This window comes from Pipra filicauda, unplaced genomic scaffold (genome assembly GCF_003945595.2).
Source record: "Pipra filicauda isolate LSUMZ 115617 unplaced genomic scaffold, ASM394559v2 scaffold259_size1095435_pilon, whole genome shotgun sequence".
Lineage (NCBI taxonomy): Eukaryota > Metazoa > Chordata > Aves > Passeriformes > Pipridae > Pipra > Pipra filicauda.
In genome coordinates, this window is record NW_024104375.1 from 793339 (window position 1) to 818595 (window position 25257).

Genomic DNA, 25257 nt, shown 5'->3' on the forward strand with positions numbered 1-25257 from the left:
GCCTTTTGTTCTCTTCTTCTTCTGCCTTTCTGTGCCTTTTCCTTTCTGCAGTAACTTTTGATTTGTTTTTTTTAGGCTGAAACCTCACACATCACTGTTCTATTTGCTAAAAAAATCAGAAATTATAATTTTAATGTTGACATGTAACATCACTGATATGTTTCAGAGTCAACACTTAAAAAGACAAAGGATTCGTGGCACTTATCTTCTGACTGCCATGGTTTCATGCTGCTTTCAGACTGGAGACAACAAACTTTATTTAATATTTTTGCATGACCCAGTCTTTGCAGTCATAAAGATTACAAACTGTACTATATTACCTGATTCTGCAAAATCTATTTAATGTGGACCATATAAGTCAATATGGAAAACAGATTCAAAGTATAAGTTATTTTTTTTTTTAATAGATACTTATACTTTACAAAAAGAATCCTGCCACACAAGAGCATAAACAGGAAGAAGTAAGTAAAAGAGGGACATATATTCAAGCACATACATTTTTTCGGTATGACTCTATCCCCCTTAAAAGAGAAGGAATATACATTTTTGCTTATTTTTGCATGGGCATGTCATGGGTGTATAGCTCAGTACTTAGTTTGGACAGTATATTTAGTTTTCGGTACTTTACCATTTTACTGTTCCTTAAGTCTGAATTTATTTTCAAGATCAAAACGGTGTATTTAAAGGCAATATTCATCACTTAACTGCTGCACTAAGTCAATTAATTCTATATTTTCATCAATAATATCACTCAAGCATCTGAAAAAACAAACCCATAATTTTGATTCAATTGCTCCAGAAATTTAAGGAATGTTTTCTCAGGAAATGTATCAGGGATGTTGTGAACACATTGTTTCCTGCTTATTTACAGGACAAAGTGCAGAAAATTTCACAGGCTAACTGCAGAGTTACAAGTAGATGAAGTAGGTGGAGATAAGTAAAATGCATTAATACTAAGCTCATCTTTGACAAGCACTATTTAGTGAAATCAAAATGGTCCCTGAAAAACTCTGGCACTTTGGGCTTGGTGGGCTTTGCAATGTGCTATAAATATTTATGAACTAATGAAGTACCCACAGGGAGTGTTTACATTTGAATAGGCCAATCAAAGGCGGGTGAACTCACAAGCTCCAAACCTGGAAATTTCTTATTTAGAAAAGAATTACGGCATGAAAACCTAATGTGGCCGTAACACCCCTAAATCCCCAGGAGGGAAGGGGCACTGGAAGGGAATTCAAAGTATTTTTTTTGTGTTTAAACTTTGTTTGACATTGAAGCAAAAGACTTGCAGGGGAAACACTTTGAAGGTATGTCCTTAAAGAGCTAATGCATGAGTGCCTCCACCCTGTTTCTCTTGATTGTCTTTTTGAGAAAATTTGCAAGGAAAATAATTCTCCCTTCTAGGGGAAAAAGTCTCAAATCTCAGGAACACAAGCCTGAATTTTTTAAATCTTGAAAGACATGGAAAAATACTCAGTGCACATACTAGTGCACATGTATCTGTCTGAAACAGAAAACACAGTAAGGGTTTGGGAAAAAAAAACCCACTCAAACTTGCATGCAGTTAGCATGCAGCTCTATATAGTTCCCTCAAAACACAAGCATAAATTACAATCCCAGTATCTCTGGAACACATATTATTATCATCATTCTCACTCATGACACAGAGAACATGCATGGTTATGTGGAGCAAGTTAGTACCTGACCTTAGAACTGAATCCAGCTCTCCTGATTCCTAGGCATTTGTTCTGAGAAAAGCTACCCGACTGTCTGCTAAGGACTAAGGCAAACATTAATGCATTTGGTGTCAGTATTTAGGCATCAAAAGTGTTTTGCTGAAACCTTAAACGGCGCTATGGCTGCTCAGCACCTATGTTTTTGTGAAGGTTCCTGACTCCAAGCATTTTTGACCTGATTTCCTGAGGTACTCAGCACCAGCATCTTGCCTGGCCTTAACTGCAGCTGGAGGTGCTCAGCACCCTCTCAGAAATAGGCTACTGAATCTGAAAATGTTGGCCTAAAGCTTTGACTGTTAATTGGATTCCAGGTAGGCTTCTTTTTAAGAAGAGCTGACAAAGTTATTCCCTGCTGGCTCCTGGCCTTTGGGGCCTAGAAAGCCAGCATCTATGTTCCACTCCTCACCCTAAGAGTTTGGGGACCTAGAAATGCCAGAATTAATCTCCAGTTTCACTTTAAAAAATGTTTTGAGGCCATTTCTTTGTGAAGAAAACATCCTGCAGGTTTGAAAGTTTTGTCCCTGTTTTTGTGTAAAGAGTATAAATTATTCGTGGTCTCCCTTGCTGTCATGGAAGTCTTGGGACCTACATGATACACAGACTTAACTATTGTGGGGGCCTTGACAAAACAATCCTAGATGGAGGTAGTAGTGCCCCTGCTGCCAAGGCCGATGCTTTTCCCACACCAATCTCTTTCCCAGCTGGCCCCAGAAGGCCTCTACCACAAGGAGACAACCCCAGCCCAGGTTAATTAGCAGTTTTCTCTAGCTGACCCCCAGATGAGAGAATATAGTGTCTGAATCCCAGCTCTACCACTGTCTCCACTAAAGGTCTCAGTCAAGTCTTTAGTTCTTGAAATAGCCTAGAGCTTTCTTAGTTCTGCTCCAGCTCAGGTCAAGGGTATTTTAAAGGCCGTTTTAAAATGCTGAGATTTTTGGGAGCATTTTACAATGTTGAGATCTTTGGAAAACTTAACCCTTAAAGAAATGAGGAAGAAACTTGAAGATTAGTTTCAGCAGTGCTAAACTTGGAACGTGAAAATGTTAAAACTGGAAATCCAGAGAAGGACTCACATAAAGCTACATAAAACTTCTCAAGACTATTCTATACTGCCTCTGCCCTGCTTTGTTTCAGCGGCTTGTACTGGGAGCTAAGAATGTTCTCCTGCTGTTTTAAGTGACATGAGTAACATCTGCTATGAGTGCTTCATTCTTTCTTTCATCCTTTCCCTGGGGAAGGAACTGTGTATTTTGTTTTGGTAGAGCTCTGTTTTTGTGGATTGGGATTTTGGGGAAGGTTCAGAAATCTACATGCAGGTACATATTTATATGAGGTAAGGGAGCCTTTGGCACATCTGGGTGCACCCTGCTCTTAGAAGTGTAAGTTGAGGACATTCATGGTAATACTTAACTGCTGGGGAAGTCTGTTCCACACTCCCAGGCCAGGTTGTGAGAAAATTCTAGCTCCTGAGCAAACAAGCTTCAGCTCTTTGATAAAAATGCTCTTTGATAAAAATGCTCACAAAATAGGGCTGTCAACTACCACATTGTTACCAAATGGGAACAACTTCTCAAGTCATCTCTGAGATGTGCTTGTCCCAGTTCCTCTAAGAATATTAAGGATTGCATCATGGAGCACAACTGGACAAACATGTAGGAAGGCAATGTAGACAGCAAGAGAGCTGGTGAATATGCTCCTGGTCTCCTTTGCTACTGAGGGCCAGTGCTGCAGCTCTCTGTATTAGCTGGAACGTCCTACAGGCTGATGGCTTCATGCCCAGGTATTCTGTGCTGATGGAGTCCAGATGGGAAGCAGCAAGGGCGTGAATCACTGAGGCCAGGTCCCTTTTGAACAGGATGGGAAGCAACTGCTGATCCAATTATTTCTTGCCCTAGTTTTCATGTCTGTAAAGTAAGGACACTTAACTACCCCAGGGGCAACTAATTATTAGTCACAAAATGTTAAGTAAATGTTCTAATTCACCAAAAAGAGAGATAATTCTTGTATTGGGTAAAATGGTGCTGACAGATCATGTAGTCTTGGCTAGCACCATATGCAAAACTATTACCATTGATAAAACACTGAAAAACCTGTACAACTATTCAGCAATTCTACCAGACATTGGTACCTGTCTGATCCAGCAACATCTGCAAAAAAACTAAAATTAATTCCTTCACTCTGGGTAACACCCCACAAGAGCATCTTGTTCCTCCCCACAAACACCACAGTATGTTGTGTCCCTGGAAGTGTTCAAGGCCAGGTTGGACTGGGCTCTGAGCAACCTGGTCTTGTGGAAGGTGTCCCTGCCCATGGCAGGAGGTTGGAACTGAATGATCTTTCATGTCCCTTCCAACTCAAACCATTCTATGATTCTATGGAAGTAAAACTAGGACCAGAAATAGGAAAGGAATGGCTACTCCTCATCAGAGACAAGGGAGGCACAAACATCAGTTCAGACATGTAGGCCTAAGTCCAAAGACTAAGGCAAAAAAAACAGGTGCTGGAAATAGCATGTGGACAGGAAAAAGAAGTTTTAATAGGCACAAATTCCTTTCTCGCTTAATGAAAATCAATACTAATATAACTTAGGGATAAGGTTCCTTAACTCCTTTATCAATTAAAAATTCTGTATTATGGATGATGGATGGAGAACACTGTTTTAGTTATATCTACCCTGTACAGAGAACTGCATGGTCCAGGTGTTCAGTTAGAAGATTTTCAACTTTTGGGAGAAAATTACATTTACCTTGCAGTTTTATTATCTGATATCTAAATTTTAAAGACTGTTACAAGCCTATATTCCTATAGCCTATTCTTTCTGAACAGGAGTCAGAAAATGCTAAGCAAAGAATTGTATTGGGCCAAACACCAAGTTAAGCACCATTATAATGCATTTATTTTCTGTATTCTTGAATTCATTCCCTTTAATTATCAGCTGTACCATACATGTGGATACGGCTTCTTGCTATTGTGTTCTGCCCTGCTCTACCTTGTCCATGTGTCCATGTTCTCACTCTGCCTGCCCTACAACCATGGAGTGCTGGCTTCTAATCTGAAATGATTAGCATCTCCCACGCATGGGAGAAGCACTGTAGAGGCACATTTAAATTAAAAATAAGGAAGTTCTTGATAGAGGGAATAAATATACTGTTACGCTGCAAGCCCCAACACACACCATGACAACGTGAAAGGATAGAGAAGCATAACCTGGAGGCTAGTTGCCAAAGATTCCACTGCTTCAACTGGTAGATAAACTGAACAAAGCCATGCCTCCTAGAATAGGTTTCAAATGAGAGTGGGCTAGAGATCAATGTATTTTCAGCAGAAGCAGACTCCAAATGTCAGTACCTACTGGTCTGCCTAAGTGCTCTGCTGCCCTTACACCAGCCTGGGTAAGTAACTGGAGGTAAGCACAGCAAGCCAGTGATCCCAACAAATAAATGCAAATGGCATGATGGTACTGCACTTTTTTAAACATAATGCGTTCTCACCTCGGGTGAGGCTACCCGAGTTAATTAAAATAATAAACATAATGAATTAAGTGAATAAGAAAATGAACACCTTGTCATTTTTGCAAGTGTAGATAAGCCAGAAAGAGGCTGTCTCTAAGGGTATGAAGATGTGGTCTAGTAAGAGCCTTCTGCAGCATGGAACTATCAACACACTGATTGTCATTTAGTCAATGTAGAGCAGAATTTGTTTCCCTGTAGCAACATTCTTTTGTGTCCTTCACTAGAAAACCAGGTGCTTCAGTTATGCTGATGTTTCAATGAACTAGGCTTAGATGGAGAAAGCAAAATCTTGCCCTGGTCTTGGGCAGGAATAAATTTTGAGTGGAAAAACATGTAGGTGTTTTATTACAATAAAAAAGCTGAAGACAACTGCATGGGACTCCATGGATTTTGAAACGAAAGCATATTCTAGGGGGGATTGTCTTGTAGGGATTACAACTACATTGCCTGTTTTGCATCTTCATATTTCAGTTACCTATTCTGCTTTTTAAAATCCAATCTGAATTCTACTGTTTAAGTAATTTCTATCTCATGTTCCTGTTTCTTTCTTTTCATAATTGTCTTTTGCAAAGTTGCACCTTCTCTCTTCCTGATTTTTTTTCTTTTTTTCCTTTCGGTCTTTCTTCCCTAACAATCTCTCCTTTCTTTTTCCAGAACTGCTGCTATTTCTACTTTTCCCTACTTCCTCATTTTGATTAATCAAAATGAATATCAGTGAGTCAAATTTATTTTTTTTTCTGAAAAAGCAGTTTCACCTTACTGGAAATACTTTGCAGAAAAGCTCAAAAAGTATTTTGACAAAAAAGAATTAAAGAAAATTATTAAAAAACCAGAAAACCCCAAACATGTTGTGAAAGAAACACACAAAAAAGTAGTTTCTGACCTTTCCTTGTACTGCTCAGTTTCTCTTTTATTTTTTCCCATAAATCCAATAGATTTCTACACAATCCAGACTCTTTTCTGACTTCAGAACTCAATATTGCCTATTTCTGTCCATCATTATGTATGAGTGTCTTTTTCCTAAATGTCCAACTTTTTATTTTCTTTTCCTTGTCTTTCTCTTCCACTTTGTGTCAGAACTTGCAATACCTGGTATGGATTGTAAATGAAACAGCTTTGGATCTATTAAAAACACGAGAGACATACTGCCAGGTACCTTGGAGTGTTACAGGGGCACTGCAGGTATTGCAGGAGTTCCCTTGACCCAGGGATCCACTCAGAAGGAGGTAGAGAAGGCTATCAGAAAGGCCTTATTGCATATTGTTTTAATGCACAAAGAAATTAGGAAAGAGAAAATGCAGTGTGATCGACATAAATACCAATCTCACACACAATGAATTCATGCATGGTTTGAATGCTCAGATTTCTTTTTTCTCCAATGAAGTATTTCATACTGTCAGTCCAAACATTAATATCATGTTCAGAGCACATAAAATTTTCAGTAAATGAAATACTAAGTGGGCATATATGTACGCATAACTCACTAGTCTTTTGCCTCTGTTGATGAGATTAAATCCAGATCTGGTCCAACGCAAAATTAATTGCGGACACCTCAGTCAAAGGAGTTAAGAGATGGGGGCTCATGCTAGAAAAAACTACTGAAAAACTGTAAGTGCTGAAAAATCTTTTGACTCCAACAAGATCTCATGGCAGACTGTATAGGAAAGGCCTTACTACGGAAATATTTCTCCTTGCTCATCTGTATAGACCATCAAGGACCTTGAAAATTTTTCCTCTGTTAACCGTTCCTAATACTTCAATATAAACTGCAGCTGTCTCAAAGTGTAACAGTACATCAGGAATAACACACTACCCCTTCTCACTGCAAGATGCACAGTGCAGAATGTTAATACATAGTAAATAATCCCTTCATCCAAATTGTTTTTAGATCTTGTTCAACATTTCTTTCTTTCTCTCTGTCCTTTTGTTGACTGTTAATAAACAGTACCATTACAAGTCTGACAACAGCCCACAAAAAGACGGTGTACTATTCATTCAACCCTATTTTTCCCCTAGCAAGTTAAAAGATAAATTCTGTCTACTTCCCCCCTCCCTCCATCACTACACTCCTACTTCAGTTTAGCTTTTCACATTTAAAGAGAAAAGAATACATTTATTTTGCATTTCACAGCTTTACTAAATGTTTTATGGATATCAAACAGAAAAATAGGATGCCCATTTCTCTCTCCTAGAGAATATCTTCAGCTGCAACAACCTACATCACAAGAATCCAAAGATGGCTCCCAAAATTCAGGTCTATACCAGCTGGCTTTCTGCCAGCACCTTTTTGAAGCAGCATGGGTTGAATCACCTGCAATTTCTCTTGTCCTTCCCTCATTCCCATCCTGATGATAAGCAAGTATCGAGGAGGTCACAGTAAGTAAAGCTTTGAACTCAGCTATCAAATACATAATGCTATTATAACCCCCAGGTAATAAGTGTACCTGCAGCTCTGTTTGGAAGAAGAACTTCTGCGGACACTGTGTGCAGTCATAGATCTTGTCCTCTTGTCCATGGGCTGAGAAAATATGCTGCTGCAACTTGTTTGCTTGGACAAACACTGGAATATTAGACAAACAACAATATTTTCATTGTTTTGCATTACAAGTGAAGAATTTTTTATGAACAATCTCCCATTAACACTCAGCAATTCCAAGACATAAAATTAGACTAGTGCACTCTGATTTCACCGTACACTGTTGCTATAATGGGTACTGATGCATGTTATTTATCTACAAAGTATGATCATTCTTCTGAAATGAATTGAAACAGATCCCTTCTTTAAGGAAAAAAAATCAACTAAGGTAACTAAAGACCCTAATAGGACAACTAATGAAGATTTCAAACATGAAGAATCTAAAAAAGCCATTTCCCGTTCAGAGTTATTTTTTCATGCTTACTGCACTTTGATTGAATACACACAAAACTTATTTCCTAGCAACCAACAGGTTTGGAAAGCACAGATGCCAGAGTCCTGTTTACTCTGTGTGCCTAAAGTTAAAGCTAACAAACAGCTCTGTATTTAAATGTGTTAATGCTAAAAATTATATCCCACAGCTACACTGGGGCAATGTCTATAAATGTGAAACAGAACTGAAGGTAAATTCTCTTTGGATACTTTAAGATCAACTCTGCCTACACACTGAATGCAAGGGTTTCAATAATATAAACATGTTCAATTTTAATGACTACAAAACAAGGCCCTAAGACTGTGTAACAGTTTACCTAGGAGACATACTATTAATAATTAAATTGTATATGCCAGAGGCAGTGTTTGGGTTGGCAGCACTGACTTCTGATGGATGCCTGGTGCACTGTGACCTAAAAAAGTTTGCATCTACAATATTAATCTGTATAGGCAGGGAAAGGATTTATTAAAGATGCTGGCATTTGACTTTGACTCCACTCCTAATCATTAAAATTATTCTAATTGCAAGGCAACAAAAAACAACAGAATATTGTTCTTCTGAGTCATACATTTTAATCACATTTCTCATTACCCTGGAAAAAAAAAAGATCAGATTCCATTTTCCATATAAAACTTATATTGATGATTTTTACTTCTTGTTAATATTCTAGCAAGATGTGCTGAAATAATTTAATGTCATATTGCTAATAAAGCATCATTGTTTATGATTAATGCTCACTGTCTATTTACCCCATCAGCAAAAAGCAAAAAGTATTTCACAAAGATTGGAATCGACTTATCTCCATATTCTTTAACACATTTTACAAGGCTATTGGCTCAAAAATTAAAGGATTAGTTTTATCAGGGATCTTGCCCACATGCAGAAGCCTCAGTGGGTACTCTTTACATATGCAAGTTTTTATGTTGCGTTTACAACACCCCAAACTTGGAAACTGAAGAGCCATCATTACATTAAAAAAAAAAATCACATCGTAAGGTGTAAACAAAGAAAAGGAAAAAAATTAGTAGAATCAGTAATACAACTAAAACCTCAAAATGATTCTTAACAGAAAGAATTACTGAACACAGACACCTCACAGATAAACTGTTCATGGTGGTACTGTCCACGCTCAGACATTATTATGAAAAGCTGTGCAGTGAAGATGAACTCTGTATTTTTTTAATTTTATAACCCACAGAAATGTGTGAAACCTGAACACAGTGAGGTAATAATCATCACCAGCCACTGTATCTGAAAGATGAAAAATTCAAATTTAATTTTCCTCTATAGCACTTGCTTAAGGTTTTATTGAGAGGGGAGCTGCCAAACAAAGAGAAGTAAAAGGAAGGTATTAAAGGGTCTATTTGCTTATCAATGAAAATCCTTCACTCCCATTAATGGAGAACAGAAACCTTGAATGGCTTCCAGAATTAGCATGCCATTGATGTGAGAATACCCAAAGTGTGTTTTGTCATGTTTGTGATTAACTTTGATTTTCATCTTTTAAAGCAAAATTGGGCATGCAAGCTTCATATTAACACTTACGCTTTAAGTTATCATTTTATGAAATGTTCTACTAAGAAGTCCTTAGAAAAACTCACAACAACTCAGTAGGCATCCTTTTAATGTGTTTTCATTTCTAACAACAGCATTTTTCTGTTCTTCATTATGGCCCAAACACTGCAGTGCTTAGGCCTACTGGGTCAAGTTATTTTCTCACTTGGGTTTTACTACTGAATAACACCACTGACTTCAGGAGGATTATTCCACACTTGGACCTGTGTCAGGGGAGAGCAGAACTTGACTTGTGGCAAGACAGCATGGTTTGCTTTCTAAAGCACATTACAAGGGTGTTCCTTCTCACCACAAGCCAACAAACACTCGCATGTGGGCTTTCTTACCCGATCAGAGGAGAATGCTGCTTTACAGGCTAAGCCTGGGAACTAAGGCCAAGTTCTGCTCTGATTTTTTTTTGGTTTAGATGAAACATCTGTAGCTTTAAAGCACAAATTTATGGACAGTTTTAACCTTGGCAAGTTTGGAACATTGAAGTGATGAACATGATACTGTCGAAGGTAACACACTACCACTTCTGTAATTATAAAAAACCTCAAACTTCCGATAGAAGAGCTTGAAATGCAGTTCTTACAGAAGAATGCCTGATCTTCCAAAGAGCTCAGCTTTCTAAACGATTTCCAATCAATATTACTAATGAGTGAAATGCAATGTTCCCTCCTAAAACAGATCTAATGCTAGCACACGATACATTTTTCAGTGGAGTTCAGCAAGGTCAAGCTAAGGGCATGACTGGGACAAGCAGTGATGGTCTCCTACCTGTAAAGCACACCGGACATTTGAAGGTGCCCCCCATGCCTTCAAAGCTGTGCTCTATCAGGTGGCACTGAAGTTTGGCAGGAGAGTCGAATGTCTGATTGCAGAGTTTGCATTCATGGTTCAGTCCTTCATCTGCAGGAGAAATGAAAGGAAAAGTGAGATGTACCACAGCCCTTACAAAGTCCAACACAATCTATGAACTGGAGAGACTTTTTGTTCTCCTAAGCTCAGGAAACTGGATGCCCCTCAGCACATACGACTTCTGAAGTGTTCTTTTACCTGGAATGTTTCAGAATGTACAAAGCTTAACTGGGCATTAAAAGCACAGTTTTTCCACTTAAAATTAGCACCAAACAGAAATGCAGAGCATTAGCCTTCAGTAGGGAATGATGACTAATTATGGAGCAGATCATCCTGAGTGCAATCACACAGCACCTTCAGGATGGACAAGGGATTAGACCCAGCCAGCACGGGTTTAGGAGGGGCAGGTCCTGTCTGACCAACCTGATCTCTTTTTACGATCAGGTGACCCACCTGGTGGATGAGGGGAAGGCTGTTGATGTGGTCTATCTAGACTTCAGCAAGGCCTTTGACACTGTCTCCCATAATATACTCCTGGAAAAGCTGGTAGCCCATGGCTTGGACAAGTGTACCCTCTCCTGGATTAGGAGCTGGCTGGAGGGTCGGGCCCAGAGAGTGCTGGTGAATGGAGCTGCATCCAGCTGGCAGCCGGTCACTAGTGGTGTTCCCCAGGGGTCTGTGTTGGGTCCAGTCCTGTTTAATATCTTTATTGATGATTTAGATGAGGGGATTGAGTCCATCATCAGCAAATTTGCTGATGACACCAAATTGGGAGGGAGTGTCGACCTGCTGGAAGGCAGGAGGGCGCTGCAGAGGGATCTGGATAGACTTGAGAGATGGGCTGATTCCAATGGGATGAAGTTCAATAAAGCCAAGTGCCGGGTCCTGCACTTTGGCCACAACAACCCCCGGCAGCGCTACAGGCTGGGCACAGAGTGGCTGGAAAGCAGCCAGGCAGAAAGGGACCTGGGGGTAATAATTGACAGGAAGCTCAACATGAGCCAACAGTGTGCCCAGGTGGCCAAGAAGGCCAATGGGATCTTGTCCTGTATCAAAAATAGCGTGGCCAGCAGGAGCAGGGAAGTGATCCTTCCCCTGTCCTCTGCGTTGGTGAGGCCACACCTTGAGTATTGTGTTCAGTTCTGGGCCCCTCAGTTCAGAAAGGATATTGAGGTGCTGGAGCGGGTCCAGAGAAGAGCAACAAGGCTGGTGAAGGGACTGGAGCATAAGTCCTATGGGGAGAGGCTGAGGGAGCTGGGGTTGTTTAGCCTAGAGAAGAGGAGGCTCAGAGGTGACCTCATCGCCGTCTATAACTACCTGAAGGGAAGTTCTAGCCAGGTGGGGGTTGGTCTCTTCTCTCAGGCACTCAGCAATAGGACAAGGGGGCACGGGCTTAAGCTCCGCCAGGGGAAATTTAAGTTGGATATCAGGAGAAAATTCTTTACAGAGAGAGTGATCAGGCATTGGAATGGGCTGCCCAGAGAGGTGGGGGATTCACCATCCCTGGAGATTTTTAAACGCAGATTGGACGTGGCACTGAGTGCCATGATCTAGTAAATGGACTGGATTTGGACCAAGGGTTGGACTCGATGATCTCGGAGGTCTTTTCCAACCCAATCGATTCTATGATTCTATGATTCTATGACTATGACCTGAAACATCATAACTTAGCAGAGCCACCCGATCACAACCAAGTACATTTGCAAAACAGCACGTGAGGAATTTAATGCCAATCACACATCATCCCATCTACCATGGGTAAGAATCGTGAATGCAGTTTTTGGCTCTCTGGATGAGATGGAGTTTCTTGTAACCAGCAGGAGAGGGGAGGGCAGTTTATAACCTCACGTCACTCATGCTCCACGTTTTCAGTCCCATGGGCATACATGGAACCTTTTGCAAGCCTCAGGATTTCAAAACTCCCTTTCTGGCAATCCTGGATTCTTCTCTCTTTATTTGCATTTCTCCTCTAAGCAGCCCAGAAAAGTCCCTGTGTGCCTTCTGACGCAGCTTTCCCGTCCACGTCCTGTGGCTTTAAAACCCTTCCCGCTCCCTGCTGCTTGTTCCTCTGCTTCCTCCCATTGTCCTCCAAGGCCGGCTGGTGCCTGGCACCAGGTTCCCTTCCTGAGGGTGCTGCAGGATTCATCCACTCTGCCATGAGGGCAGTCAGCGGCTGTCCTACTTAGAAACAGTTGCTAGGTAAGAAGTGGCTTCCAGCCCTGCTGCAGAGGCCTCAATTCCCACAGCACTGCTTAGAAAAGGTCCTTCTGTATGTCACCGGTGTGCTACATGAGTAGCATTGATCTCGCAGGTAAATACTGTATCTGATTATTAAAAAACAAGCAGGAACAGTGAATGGCACAGCTCCTTGCCATTTCTGAGATGTAAAGGAGTGATTTAGGAGAGTGAGAGTGCTCTGTCCATGCCAAACACCTAAACACCAGGTTGCTGGCCTCGCCCCATACACAGTGCTGCCTGCAGTGATGATTAGTGACTGTGATGACAGGTGTTTGCAGAGGACGGTGAGAGCAGAGACAATGTTTTGTATCCCACACAACAATCCTTCCCACCAGTGTAAAGAGAACATGCCATGGTGTTTCTACAGCTATGTGGGGCCACATGCCCACTAAAAATGATCCTTAGTGACTTACCAGAAAAAAATACCAGTGGTAGCCCTCAGCCTTCACTTCTCACTAGTCCAAAAGCTAAATTTCACCTTTGTGTAAGTCATGGCATTTTTAGCAAAGGGGGGGAATTAGTAGACTTTAGACTGTGTGAGCTAACCAGGTGCTGGTGGCCGTTCTTCAAAACTACTCAAAACTACCATTGTGTGGTTTCTATGAGGTGTCAGAGCTCTTCACAACAAGAAGGCAAGGGGCAGACAAAACCCAACAAAGCCAAAGATTTACACTAAATTGGGGTGGGTGATGGAGTGTATCCTTTGGAGTAAACAGGTAAAAATACACTGACTAGAAATATTTCTATCCTGGCAACAGTGTGTAACTGGGGAGCTCTCCCTTCACTTAACATTCAGCTCTCATAGTGTTCATTTCTATGATGCCTCCATTGCCTTTCAACACAACTGTGTTTTACATGTAGTAACTGTGAGAGGCCTCCATATCAGCTCTTTAAAATGGACACATTGGCATGTGGCCACTTTTCTAACTTTCTTGCTTCCTGTCAGTCTTGGTGCAACAGGTACAGACAAGCGTGGCTGAGCATCGTCCGCTTACAGACACAGCAAATGGCAGAGTTCCTTGCCTTTTCTAACCAACCCTTGATTAAAACAGTGCTGAATGTTCCTGACTATTTCCACATGCTGCAGAGCTTTCAGAGGGTGTGAAATGGCAGGCCTGCTCTGAGAGTCAGCTGAAAAATGTCAGTGGTCCTGGCAAAACCATGCCTCCAGACTATTGCCACTGAAGTGCCTGCCTTCGTTACCTACATCAGACAGAAGAACTTGACTCCCAGCCTGCCTGACCGGGCACCAATTTATAGCTGGATCCACTGAAGACAGCTGTCAACACAAACTCAGGCAAAGGCTCAAGTCAATCTCAGCTGTTTTGACACCACAGCCTCTCTGGAGAGACTAGAATATGGAGGCTGCTGAGGTACACATCCCATCCAGCCAAACACACTGGTAGTCAGGTACCACTGGCTGATAATACCCTGTGCAAAAGACTCTCAGGCAAAGATTAAGGGTAGGTGACACTTTCTCATCTGGTAGGTGACACCTTTTGTAACTTTTCAGAGATAAATTAGCAACCATTTATCAAATATATGCAAATTATTTCATTAGCAGGGAAAATTTCAGCAGATTCTCAAGAGTTTACTGGGATTTGGGGTTTTCCACCATCACTGACAATCCCTTCCAGTATGTTCTGCTTTTGGTACTGCTGAGAGAAGATAAGTATGGCCCATGCAAGCACCATCATGAAGGTGCATGAGCTGCACGAAGCAAAAGATCCTGGCATGCACCAGTACGAACATCTAAGAGAGATGGCTGCATCCTCCAGGGCAGACTGTATGCTGTGTTCTCCCAACAGGCAGCAACCCCTCTGAAAAGAGGAGGAAGGTTCAACAAACCTTTTCTAAATGCCTCTTCTTTCCTGAACTTGCTACTTAATTATGAGAATTGTAAAGACTGACAAACATCATCTGATTATTTCTCCTATATCCATATCCTTGCCGTACTCATTACCAAACGGATAGTTGTGAAGATGGTGCAAGTCCCCACAAAGGGCAGTTACGAGCTAAAAAGCCTGTAGGGTAAAGTTTCTCCATCAAACTGTTTGTGCTGATATACCCAGTCAAAGCAATTAGGACAAAAGGAGCTCCATCTCAGGATCTTCCACATGTCAAGGTGAAGATAATCGATGACAATTCTCAAATCACAGAGTTACTGTTGGCAAAGTGTAAATGAACCATGCTAATCATTCTTGAGCATGGGAAAACTGAACAGGGAGTTCTTCAAACATTCCAAGGAAGAAAGACTTCCTAAAAAGAAATATTTTTATATGAAGCTACAGAAGACAGAGGAGGCATTTTTTTGTGTGTTTTCATTACCTTAGCTGGTGAGGAAAAAGCAGGAAGAAAGGCACGGACTTCTGATCCTGAAGCAAAACTTATTTTACTTACACAGAATTTATGAACTGAACCCCATTAATAGTGACCCTATTGTATTTCTCATGTCACTCAGATCTGAGGTGATCTCCTGATCACAAACATCAAAACCACTTTGATTACTCTATGTTGCAAATCCGATTTTCCTAAAGGCTTATAAACAGGGTTTGAAAAATCCCCTCACCCACTCGCCTGGGGCAGATAGGAAACTTCCCCAGGCAAGAGACATCAATTTGTGCAGAATCTAAGCTTTCTCTTAAAAATAAAATGTTTTTAGTCTACTAGTTCTAAAGATCATATTTAAAATATGACTACATTTGTATAACTAATAGAATAATATTTTTACTAAGTCCCACTGTTCAGGGAGTTATAAACCCCCACCTTCACACTCATTTTCACCCATTTTGTGCACATCACCTGCTCTCAGCTACATTCTTGGGACAAAGGGTAAGGTTCTACTCCTTGAATTTAAGAATGTGAGACTAGCATGATTTAAATTTAAGGGAGCCAGCTAAGGTTACAGTATTGGCAGAAGAGCCAGGAGCGCTGGGTTCCATTCCAAACTCTGTCACTGACATACTCTTATCACCTTGGGCACGACAGTATGGCCCGTGTTTCTCAGACTACCCATCTTTAAATAAGAGGTGCTAATTTTTAATTTCTACTTTAACAAGCTGACCTAATTAGTATCCCTTAAGACTTTTAATACAACTAAGACGGTGGAACTGGAGAAGAGTCCAGGACTATATACTATACACAGAAGACCCAGAATCACTGCCATCTGCCTTTGAAAAGGTTTGAGATAATATTTCTAGGCACACAATTGCCTGCTTGCCTGGGTCACACAGCACCGTGGAAGCATGAGGGAACAAGGCTTTGTCCCTGTCCTCCACTCTCCACAGAAAATTTAAAAGCGCGACCAGCATTTTATCTCCCAGTGGCATGAAAGAGCCAGGGTGTGGCAGTTCTTGCAAAGGTGCCAGATGCAGAAAGAGGATGCAAAAGGCTCTGTTTACATGCTGGCCTCTGTCTAGCTCTTCATGTGTAGCAAACAATTTGATAAGGTGCTATGGAAGTGCAAAATATAATATCATTAATAAGTAAAGGGCCAGTGAAATGTCACATTTTCAGTTTCCATTTGGGATAAATCTCAAATGGAATGGAGTGTCAGATACAGTCCAAGAGGCTCTCCTTCCCTGCAGAACAGAGCTACTGCTCTTTGCTCTTACTCAGGAAAAAAAAAAAAAAGAAGAAAAAAAAGTGCTGAGCAGCTTTAAAAAATTCAATCAAAATAATCTGCTCTTTGGAAAGGTGGCGGCTGACAGTAATTGGAAAATACTGTCTGACTCATTTATTAAAGTGAGATTCAGAGTCAATTGATTTAATAACCATTAGAATATTCTATTAAGGACATAATAGGTTGGCACAGCCCTATTTTTTATTAAGAGTTATAGGTAAGAAATAAGCAATGCTATGGAATTTTAGACAACTGCTGTATGGATTAGACTAAAAATATGGCTTGCAAAATATATATAAAAGTAGCAAGTATCAGGAGGAGGAATAGGAAAGTACATTACAGTACAAATGAGTTAGATGAATGATGAAAAAGAAATGAACCCTTAATATAAAGCCTGCACTTTTCCAAATCTAGCAGAAAACTATGCACTGCATTCTCTGATGTGATACATCGTAAAACAAGTCAGCATGTCCTTCACATTATGGGTCCAACAATTCCATAAGGAAGGAAGGAACAAAGTACCCACTATGCAGAGTAGAACTGCTGCTTACTGTTGCCCTTACATGGTTAGGATACGAGTTTGGACATGGTTAAGACCTTGCAACATGGATGGGTAGGTTCTACCCACCTCTGGTAGTCAAATGAGTTTGATGTGTACAGAATTTCTGCATAAGTAAATTACTTTCCATTTGTAATCTTTATTCAGATAGTAGGAAAATGTAAACATGAATCAATTTCAAATAAATGCATTTAATATTCATAAAAATGTTTAATATTTACACAAATATTAAATGTTTCAGTGGGGGTAGGTAGATTTTAATTGAGGTGCAGCCCATTACCTCAGCAACTAACTTGATAAGCAGCTATAAAAGCAAACAAAATCAGTCTTTGTGCTGAGCTTATATGCATATTTGGGGATCCTCTGTCTTTCCATCGGCTACTGATAATGTCTGGGAGTTACTGAGCAACTTGTACAACAGGCAAGGTGCCCCCACTTGCACCCCCACTCGAGGCAGTGCTTCGGATGACCTGGCCCAGTTTGTGATACAACTCAAGGCACAACTTGTTCATTTCGCGGAAGGCCCTGACATTTCAATACGCACTTTAAACAAGTAGAACAAGCAGCCTGTCAACTGTGTGTCCCATGTTTATGCTTCTTGCTCCTCAATAAAAACAAAACTAGAGCAGCTACAAGCAAATGTTCATTGGCTGGCTTACATGCAGCTGTTAAGTCAGTAACCACTGGGGGCCCTCTTATATTGTCTGATCAACACTACAGCCATTACCGAGTACCAATTTGTAACAGTTTATAAGTAACTCTCTCTTTTTCACCCTCGGGATTGTCCAGAAGGGTCCTTATGCCTTCTACTCTGAATAAATCTATAGGCAAAGGTCCAAAGATGGTGATGTCCTCCTGGTAAATCTTCACAAGGCTGGGTCCAGCCTTAGAAGCATCTGCTAAGTAGTGTAAACTCTGCCCTCCATACACAACACAGGAATGAAATGTCCTGCAGGCCCTGTATTTATTTTTTTTTCAAGTCTAAAGCATGCACAGCTCCCACATTCACTATGTTTCCTTTATAATTTTTTTTACCAAGCAAATCATGCCCCTAAACCAATTTCTTCTTCACATTGCTTCCACTCTTCCCCTAGTTAATTTTGCAGCACACATTTATAAGCCAGAGATCTGAGGAGTAAGAAAGGAATGCCATAGATGACAGCTAACCCCTTGGCTACAACACCTCACATTGAAAACCGGGTAAGGACAAAATACAGAACGCTGTAATTCCAGAGTATACAGTCATACGTGCTTCCTAGCTTATAGCGCTGTGCTTGTCTGCATCTTTTTAATTCTACTGGTCTCACACCTACACACTCATCAGCCTCTCTGTGCCACTACAGACAACTCATTCCTGCTCAGAATTTGGTCTTAGGGTCCACTACAGCAAGTAGGTGCGTGACAAGTACCCTCACATGCTAAGGAACACGTAACGCCTCTTTCAAGACTGGCAGCTGAAATGAAAAAGTGCCTGAAGTCTCCAGCACCACTTTCATAATTTCTCCCTATTTGTACTAATGTTTCTGTCATTTTCAATTTATCGAACATTATCACAACCCCTCCAATGAAAAACATTATCCACCACAGTGTTAATTTTGTAAACTGACATGAAAAGCATGGGAATATAGTGATAAAGGAGGAGACATAGCAAAGGCAAAGCATACAGATGGAAGTTGCAGCAGGAAGAAGAACATAGCTGGAATTTACAGTCGTGAGAACAACCTGTCATGAAAAAACATGAATCCTGATGGGTCAGGATGGAGGACTGGACAGGAAGACAGAAGTACACCTGTGTTTCTCCTGCACTGTCCAGGGCAGGTCACCACATGTTAGAAAACAGGAGGGTAGGGAAAGGAAACACCTTCCTCACCCTCTAGGCACTGTTATCCTGCACGCTTTCCCTCTTGTGCCACATACTACCTGCATGGTGCTCTGTGTTTACTCTTAATGCCACTTTTAACCAAAATCGTGATGTTAACTAAAGAAACTCAAAACATTAGGCTGCAACCCAAGAAAAGTCTTTCCTCTTGCTTTTTTTTTCAGATCAGAATGATTTCTGGGCAAGGCTCTGCACATGCCTGAGGAAAGTGGTGGACAAGATTCAAGGAACAATCCTAAACTCTTGAGTCACCAGCAACTGTACCCTCCCAAGGGGAAAGTAGAGACCAGGTTATGACACTGCCTTGAAGGATACTGGCCAGCACCAGAAGGAAGAGGATGGGACCTGCAGTGTGCTGTTGAGGCCAGGTCACACTGACTCCCAGCAGCGCTGGGTAGGAAGCTTGATTCAACATGCAGGGAATAAATCCTACAGCCTTCTGCAGCATATTGCTAAAGCTACAGCAAAGGGTGCTGATTGATGGAGTGACAAAGAGCTGGGATCCACCTCCTCAATTAAAGCAAAAGTTCATCTCTCCAGGGCCAGATTTTGAAATTAGATCTGCTTAAGGGAAAGCCAGTCTACTGCATCTTTCATTCCACCGTATTTTTGTCTGAAGCAAGGGATGCATTTCACTTCACCAACTGTTCACTTTTTTGCTTGGTTGCACTCACTTTGGCTGCTTGTAAGTGAACTCTTCTTACCACATGTGCCTTGTATGTTCTATTAAAGCCACAAATTGTCTGGCTTCTGTGGGGCTGGATGAAAATAAAAGAAGAGCAACTGGCAGGGTCTATTTCTTAATAACTGTCATGTATTCAGCTCAAGTAAGGATGATTTAAATACAGCAAATGCCCTCTCCATCAAACAACAGCATTTTCTGGGCAACTAGCTACCAGGAGAGAGTTCAGGTATTCAGCAACAGGGTTATTCACCAACTGATGGGACATGCATAATTTGCTACTCCTTGTCTGCAACTGCACCAGAAAAAGGTATTAAAATTTGTTCAAAAAAAAAAGTCTGTGTTGCATCACATAGCTACACACATTACAAGGTTACACTCCATCACTAGAATAAAATCTCATGTGATAGAGCTTATTTTGGAAACAATTTTACCATGGGATATAAAAAGAAATTTAAACCAGTAGGAATAAGCTGAGTGGTATGAGTTATTTGTAGACAGATGATCCAGCTCAACGTTTACCTTTTCAAAAAGCACTTAGTGAGCACTGATTAAAAACTTGGTGACTGATCCTTCAAATGCTGGCATAACTAGCTCAGGGGAGAAGGCCTCCCATCTTACTAGCCTCCCGTCTAGTGGGACTAAATTCTGCCAGTGTGCAAGGTCAAGGAAGCCCTCCCTCCTTTCACTGCACAGTGAGATACAGATTATTGTCTGCATATTACAGATAAAAACCCAAATCGCAGAGTTACTAAATGTCAGTTTTCCCATCCCAAACAGAGAATGCAAACTCTCTTACTAAATTCCAGTGGTTGAAGAATCAGATCCTGCTTAAACTGCCCATCATTATGAACATAGTGTTGGAGTTAAGGTTGGAATTAAGTTTTTCTCTGTTCTCTTCTGTGAGCTAAGAGGCTATTTCTTTCCAGGAACAAAATTTTTTGGACCAAGTTCTCTCCAGTGAAGTCAAATTACAATTTGAATGGCTCAGAGATTGCCTGAGCAAAGTAGACATTAATGATTTAATCAAACTGTAGGGGGGGGAAACTAATAGAAGTATCACATTTATATTTAGAAGAATAAAGAACAATAAAAATATAAGTAAAAACCTTTTGTTTTTTTAGCATTGTTCATTCAATTCCAATGTTTTTGTTCACTGTGTAGGTTACAGTTTCTTTTTCTGGGTTCTTGTTCTCTGGTTGGAGAACCAGCTTTCTCAGTTATTTAATGCTACATGCCTACTAGTAATGCCCACTCGTCTGGGACTTCTGGAATTGGTCAAAGTACCAGTATATCCACTTTTAGGTTTTGCACAAAGAAAACACAAATTTTTAAGTAGGAGAAGATATTTCATGTTGCATAAACTAAATGCAAGCTGTTCTAAATTTAGTGGTACTGGGAAAACATCTTGCATGGAAACAATCAAAGTGTCAATATTAATTCTACACTACAGTTGACTAACAGTAGAAATTATGTTTTGTACACAACTCTCATCAGGTTTTTCTTTTGTTCTGAGTATGCAGAAAGGGTCAGAGTTGCCTTCCTTCTTTTGGCATGAAGCTATTAGATGTCTGGAAGATAAAGTCTCTAAATGCTGAAATGCTGTTTATCTAACCTACAAAAAATTGCCTGCTTATTCTTAAAAGATAGGGAAGAAAAAATAAAATGGAAAAAAAGAGTAGGATAGGATCGGATAAGATAGGGTTTTCCTATTACACTGCATATTTGAATCAACAGCATGAAGAAATAAAAGTGATTCTCGTATTTCCTAATACATCAGATACTATTGGTATTTTTTTACCCCAAATCTGAATGCCATTATATGAGACAAATATTATTTGTCATCTTTTTACATAGGTGAAGGACACTTTGAAATGAGCAGCAATTGCTGGCATACTGATCCAGCTCTTCAACTCATTTAGGGGTGTATCAACTTCCTGCTTGCTTTCCTCTTAACCTACATCTCCTCACCCCAGCTCTCAGAAAAATCAGGGAGGAAGAAGTGGTTTAGGCTGTTAAGGCCCTCAGGTCTATGCTGATAACTGGGCATTTAATTAGATTCTTTTCACGCGAGCAATCTGCTTTGCCAGTTAGGAGAAATCTCCTCGTACAGCAATGTATTAAAATGGTAAAGCTCAATTTAATTTAAATAATTATTTATATTGCTCATCTGACTTAGTTTGCTGTTTTATTTAGGAAAGCGTGAGAGAGATCAGTTTTAATTTGCTCTAACCTTTCCCTATGTCTTTCTTTGATTCTGCTATAAAGCAAGCAAGCAGCTTTGGGCTGACATATCAAAAAAGGACCAGACTTTTTTCTAAACCTACCCCACTCTCCTTCCCACTTTCTCTGCTGGTTCTAAGACTTCACACTGCGCTGAACAAACAGCTGTTGGGATTACTATATTAAAAGTTCTTTGTTTGTGGATAAGAGAATAATGAGGGTCAATTAGTTATTCTTTCTCTATCTCTTACATATTTGGGGGTTAGCTTTTTTTTCCCAAATTCTAAACGCCACTGTTGCAGACATATTCCAGCCCTTGATCAAACCTAATTCCTCACTGAAGCAAAGACACCATTTCCCACTATGCTGGCAATTGAGGAGTGGTATCTAAGAACACTCTCTCCCACTTCAGTGAACTTTCATGCAGCAGAATGGCGAAGTTATGAACTTGGAAAATTAGAGAAAAAGAGGAAAAAAAAGCAGAGTAGAAGAAATAAAGAAGCATTGGCTGAAAAGAGATGTATCACTGATAGATAAAGATTGGCTGGGGGAGGAGAACAGAAGTACCACCAAGATAAAGACAAAAGGCGGTAGACTGAAAAGACTCATGGAGGAGAAGTGGGGAGAAGAAGCAGGGCAAGGGCATGAATCCTAGCTGGAGGCAAAAAGGCCCAGGAAAGTTTCAATTTAACCCTCATTTGAAGTTCACTGAAGAAATGCAGACTACCATACATTTCCAGACAGCGCTTGGGTAATTTAGCACAGTTCCTATGGCAATAATGATAGATGCATTTTTACATCCAAATGTCTGAAGCCAATGATGTTACCACTATATAATTAATAACAATAAGCAATTAAAAAGAACAGCAGGTTACAAGTATAAAACATCAAACTAGGAACAAAATACAGGACCATTATAAGAAAAATAAAAGTATAGGCTGTCAGGTCAGAGTATAGCCTCTCCAGATAAAAGTTACAGAGCTGGAGAAAAATGCAGCCTGACATTAAATGACTATATGGTGATTAACACCAGTGAGAAACCAAAAAACCCTTGCAAGGCTCTGAGGAAATCTGAAATGTGGTATGACAAACATGCCTGTAACAGCAAAAGTCAGGTGGCTGACCACTGTAAGACATTAGGCTTTTACTAAAACATACTCTAATAAATAACTTACAAGACTGCATTTGCTGACTGAAATATTCTCCAAAAGGCCCAGCTTTCATTGTGTGTGTCAATTCATTTAAATAAGAACAGGTAAGAAAAAACAGGAATCTAGGAAGAATGGTAGGAGGACCTGGTCCGACCCTACATTTAGCGCTGTGCATACATGCACAAAGGTGCCTAGCAGTCACCAAAACCAAATTTATTCAAGCCATGTGCTGCAGAATGGGGAGAATGGCTTAATAACCATGCGATTTAACTCAGTATATGGCTGGAAGTCTGCACTGGGCAGTTTCCCCTCAGAGGGTTTCTCTGTAACAAGGAAAGCGAGTATTTCAATTTTTTTTTAAAGGAAGACTGAGATTTTGATGCAGCACTGTCATTTCAGAGGCTCAGGTTGAAAAAGAAGTACTGAACATTGCGAGACTTGTGATCAAATTGTGAAACTGTGAAACCTAATTTACCCAAATGAAATGGGGGACACAAAATTAATTCAGATAAATGAGGATTTTGAATAAGCAAGGGACTATTTAGTGCTTTTAATACACATGCTGGGACACAGCCTCATTACAGATCAGGAGTGTTGTGCTGTGAGTTTGTGTCAGAGTGGAAGTGTCACTGACACAACAAATAAAACCAAAAATATCCTACTCCCTGATCGCTTATTTTGTGTTTCCATACACACGCTACACGAGCCTGCAGAATAATTAACACTGCCAAGAAGAAGCAGCAACAGTGGATGAGTCTCACTACAGCAGACCTCTCATCATAGCAGAAATACAAATGTACTAGTTATCGTAACTGTGTTATGTTAAGTAGACCTTTGCCCCACATTATTGTAAGTTAGAGGAGGGAAAAGGGAAAAGGAAGATGATATCAGCATTCTTGATGATATTTTATTTATCCACACATACTGTTGACACAGTTGAAGAATAAGCAGAAGAATGGAAGGTGACATGCAAAACACTTGCAGACACGGGGTTTTTTCACATTTTGTCAGGGACAAAAAGACTGCCAGTGAAGACAGCCATCCCTTTTACAGAGCAGTCTCAGGCATTACTGCCCACAAAAATCAAACCAAACCAAACAAAAAAAAATTCTGAAAATATTTCTACAGCTATCTTGTGGAATTATAAAGATGCCGTGGGTATCTTTGTTGTGGGCAAATTTTTAATTTCTTAACTTTATGACAATTTGACCAAGACCTGAGGAGGTTCATTTAAGCTATTTTAAATATTGCATACCCTGATTACATAAAAAAGGGTCGCTCCACAGGATTTTATTTCTGTCATCAATCTCTTAATGATATTAAGAAATGAAAGTATCGTACAAGAAATTTACAGAGTTGTGCATAATAAGATGTGCATTTAACTTGCCTAGTCTTTTCTTTTTGAAAGCTGGAGGGCCATTGCTTGGAAACCCTGATGCTGTTTAAAATGAACCATCTTCATCACAAACCTCGCAGGCAGCAAGTTTCTCTACTCACTCCGCACGTTATGCTTACTTGTCAGTCTTTCTCCAAACAAAGTGGGGAAAACAAGCACATGAGACGCAAAGATGTAAAGCAGATAGAATATATCCCCCAGCCCCTTCAGTTGCCTTCTTCACCTCACTCAAGAAGCAATTTTAAATTTATTAAACCTGGAGGTGAGCAGAGGGATTTAACACTAGGCAGGATTTGAACAACAGAAAATAAGGTCAAGAAGGAGTATTACCCCTCTAGTCATATTTGGAAAAACAGGGGCATTTTAGAAGTAAAAATAAGGGCAAACTTGCTTGCTGTGCCATGCATCACTCTGACCAGCAAGAGCCCACTGTTAGATTTTGCCATGGATTTTGATAAGTGAAGCATGCAGATTTTGATTCTGTGACACTTTTACAAATCAGCAACATATTTTGTTGATTGTCATTTCTGTTTGATTGCTGGACTTGAGAAATGACATGGCAGCAGAGAAGATGAAAAATTGCTGTGTTAAATCCCTGAAAATTATACAGCAGAAAAGGTGGGCAGCCTCTGTAGTTCAGCTAGGCACCAAAAGCCAAAGATCAGAACTGGAAATAACAGCTGATGAAGAATACCCGCAGAGCAGCAAGGAAACTGAGGTGGGGCAACTGAACTGAAAGCTGTACTCACAAGCCATCTATCCACGCCCTTCTCTTTCCAGCATTTCATCTCTGTGACTGACACACCCTTCCTCTCCCCCCAAAAGATAAAAAGACAACAAACTGGCTATGAAGAGAAAAAAAATAACTTGAAAGTGAGCTATAGCAAACAGAAAGTTGGCCAACATACCAAAATACCAGCATTTCTCAGAAAAAC

The 25257-nt window shown here is 40.3% G+C and overlaps 1 protein-coding gene across 13 annotated transcripts in view; it reads right to left on the bottom strand.

The window, feature by feature from the left end:
* The window catches only part of ZNF521 (zinc finger protein 521), a 232552-nt gene that overhangs the window by 19342 nt on the left and 187953 nt on the right, over positions 1–25257 (bottom strand). For all 13 annotated transcript variants that reach the window (XM_027715888.2, XM_027715886.2, XM_039382141.1 and 10 more), the window contains 2 exons: positions 10492–10623; positions 7693–7808 (listed from right to left, as the gene is read on the bottom strand). In XM_027715888.2, the coding sequence (XP_027571689.1) occupies positions 7693–7808; positions 10492–10623 (248 nt within the window). The remainder of the gene's footprint in view (positions 1–7692; positions 7809–10491; positions 10624–25257) is intronic.